The 2,701-nt window shown below is 40.2% G+C and overlaps 1 protein-coding gene across 1 annotated transcript; it reads right to left on the reverse strand.

Annotated features, from left to right (window-relative positions):
- Window positions 1-249: 249 nt before the first annotated feature.
- LOC116394257 (uncharacterized) lies at window positions 250-1,687 on the reverse strand. The gene is made up of 2 exons (XM_031867220.1): window positions 1,367-1,687; window positions 250-1,163 (listed from the first exon to the last, which is right to left on the reverse strand). The coding sequence occupies exons 1-2, from the start codon at window positions 1,685-1,687 to the stop codon at window positions 675-677; spliced, it is 810 nt and encodes a 269-aa protein (XP_031723080.1). The 3' UTR covers window positions 250-674.
- Between the last annotated feature and the right edge of the window lie 1,014 nt (window positions 1,688-2,701).

The following is a 2,701-nucleotide window of genomic DNA, read 5'->3' on the forward strand; positions in this document are numbered from 1 at the left end:
CAAAGTGATCAAAATAATATACACTATCAAGCAGTCAGTAAACAATATACCAATAAATAGAAAACACATTGTTCAAAACATATAGTTCTCAGGGAGAAGTAGATTTCTAATCTCAAAACAAATTTCATATGAACGAAAACATGTTCTATTACAGTAGCTCAAAATTGATCAGAAATTACTACTGTGCTTTGCTCTTTGCAATTTCTTTTGTTCTTCCTCCTCCTTGTACCCCTATTTTTACAGTACTGTACCCTGCATCTCACAAATGTGTCCTTTGTCTCTGTGATACTGTAATTCTTGTTCGTTGTTGATATGAACCTGCAACCAGTCAAAATCTATTGAGCAGTCAGTACTGTTACTGTAACAAATAGAAAGCACGATGTTCAAGGCCATACAATTTGTTTATTGTACATTATACATCCTACAATGCACTGTAGGCCTACTACAGTATACAATACTACAGTAAAAGGGACAAAAATCAAAGGAGTCAACATGTCATCAATGTGCTTCTTCTTGTCTTTGGGCTGGGTCAGGCCAGAGCACTTCGTCAACATCACAAGCAATATTTTCTCTCCTGAGGCAACGGGGGAAGAAGCCTCTTGTGTGCCGTATCCAGCCCTGACATGATTCCTCACCTATATCACCACAGGCTAATTCCATGGCTTGCAGCAGATTTACTCTGGTGTAGGGTTGTCTATCATACACTTTCCATCTCCATGAGGAGAAAAACTCCTCAATCGCAGGAAAGGCGAGTATGGAGGGAGGTACAAGGTCATAAACTGACCATTGATGTTAAACCATTGCCTTACCTGAGCAGCTCGGTGGAAACTGACATTGTCCAGCACTATCACATTGGTGGGAATGGGATTCTCATTTAGCTCTTGACCCTGCTGCTCAAATAAAATATCTCTTAGATTGGCCAGAAATCTTAGAAGATGCTGGGTGTTATATGGCCCGAGTGTAACATGGTGATGTAGAACACCATGGTTGCTGATAGCAGCACAGATTGTGACATTGCCACCTCGTTGACCAGGGACTTCAACAATGGCCCGCTGTCCAATCACGTTTCGGCCTCTCCTTCTCCTCTTTGTTAGATTGAAGCCTGCTTCATCGACAAAGATTAACTCATGGGGTCTGTCCAAGGATTCCAAGTCAAATATTGTCTGTGTAGGAATACAATATAATGTATGTAGAATTTAGTAAGTTGTACAGAGACAGTGCTATATTGTAGAGTTTGATTAGGCCTACTGTATGAACTTCTGATTCACATACATTGCATGTACTGAAGAGTAATGTCATTCACATAGTATGTGGCAGTACTGTAGACAATCTGGATTACAGTAAATGTGTCTGAATGTACACTTACTTGCACATACTGAGCTCGCAGTTCTTTCACCCTTGGTGAGTTGCGCTCAAAAGGTACTCTGTATACTTGTTTCATTCGTATCCTGTTACGATGGAGGACACGGTCAATTGTGGAAATGCTCACACTGTCGATTCCCTGGAAGTGTGTGTTGTCTTGTATCACTCGTTCCTGGATTTCTCTGAGTCGTATTAAATTATCTTGAAGGACCATGCCCACTATAACGGTCTCTTGCTCCTGAGTGAATATAGCTCTCCTTCCACCTGCATGTGGCAGCCTTGCAGTTCTACAAAAAGTAGATGTGCAGTTACAAAAAATATTCATGCAGTACAATACATACAGTGATAAACTTTACAAATGTCTATTGAAACAGCTGCATATAGTGTAGTACAGTAAATTTGCAATTATAAAAATACAGTAGCATACTGTACCTGTTCTCTTCTCTGAATGTCCTTACTATGGTGGACACAGAAAATCGGCTCAAATTGGGGTGCGCTCTAAGTCCTGCTTCCCTCATTGTCAGTCCGTGGACTATAACATGGTCTATGACTGTTGCTCGAATTTCATCAGATATTTCCACTCTTTGTCTTCCTCTTCCTATTCGTCCTCCTCTTCCTCTTTCTTGCCCTCCTCCTCTTCCTCCTCGTCGCCCACCTCTCATACACACTTGTCCTCGTCCTTGTCCTCTCACATTGTTTCTTCTATCCATTGTCAGACTTTCTCCTTCCCACCTTCAACCACCTGTTTGATCTCTAAACTGGCTTATATTGGTTGTGTCACATCATTTGATACAAGTGAAATCAATTTTGAGTGATTGTGTTTAATCAATGACATGTGTTCTCTATTTGTATTTCATTGTTGCCACTTGTGTTTACCAGTATGGATGACATGTGCATTAGAGTGCAGAATGTGTTTTGAGACTGAGAATGTGTTTAGAGTTTTGCTGAAAAGTCTAAGTGAGATCTGCAAATTGTGTTTTACCATGTGAAATAGTTTAAGGTATTGACAACAGACTGCACAATTAGCTAAATGAGTTCAGGCAACTGAGAACTTTGTTCAGCCAATGGGTTTTAGTGTTTTAGCAATTGAGAAAAACTGTAAGAGAATTAGTAACAGATTGTTGGTTTGGTTTCTGCACAAGAGATTTGATGTCAATAAGAGAACACCAAATGTATACTTTTAAAGTTAGTCTCTCATCTGTTTATGTCTCTGTTTAGTGTCTTATCATCGAGGAAAAACTGCAGTTAAAATCAATGACGAGGAGAAGAGACTGTCCTACCCTGGTAACACTCACACACACACACACACACACACACACACACACACACACACACACAC

Source organism: Anarrhichthys ocellatus, unplaced genomic scaffold, assembly GCF_004355925.1.
Source record: "Anarrhichthys ocellatus isolate YVR2014 unplaced genomic scaffold, GSC_Weel_1.0 scaffold38, whole genome shotgun sequence".
NCBI lineage: Eukaryota > Metazoa > Chordata > Actinopteri > Perciformes > Anarhichadidae > Anarrhichthys > Anarrhichthys ocellatus.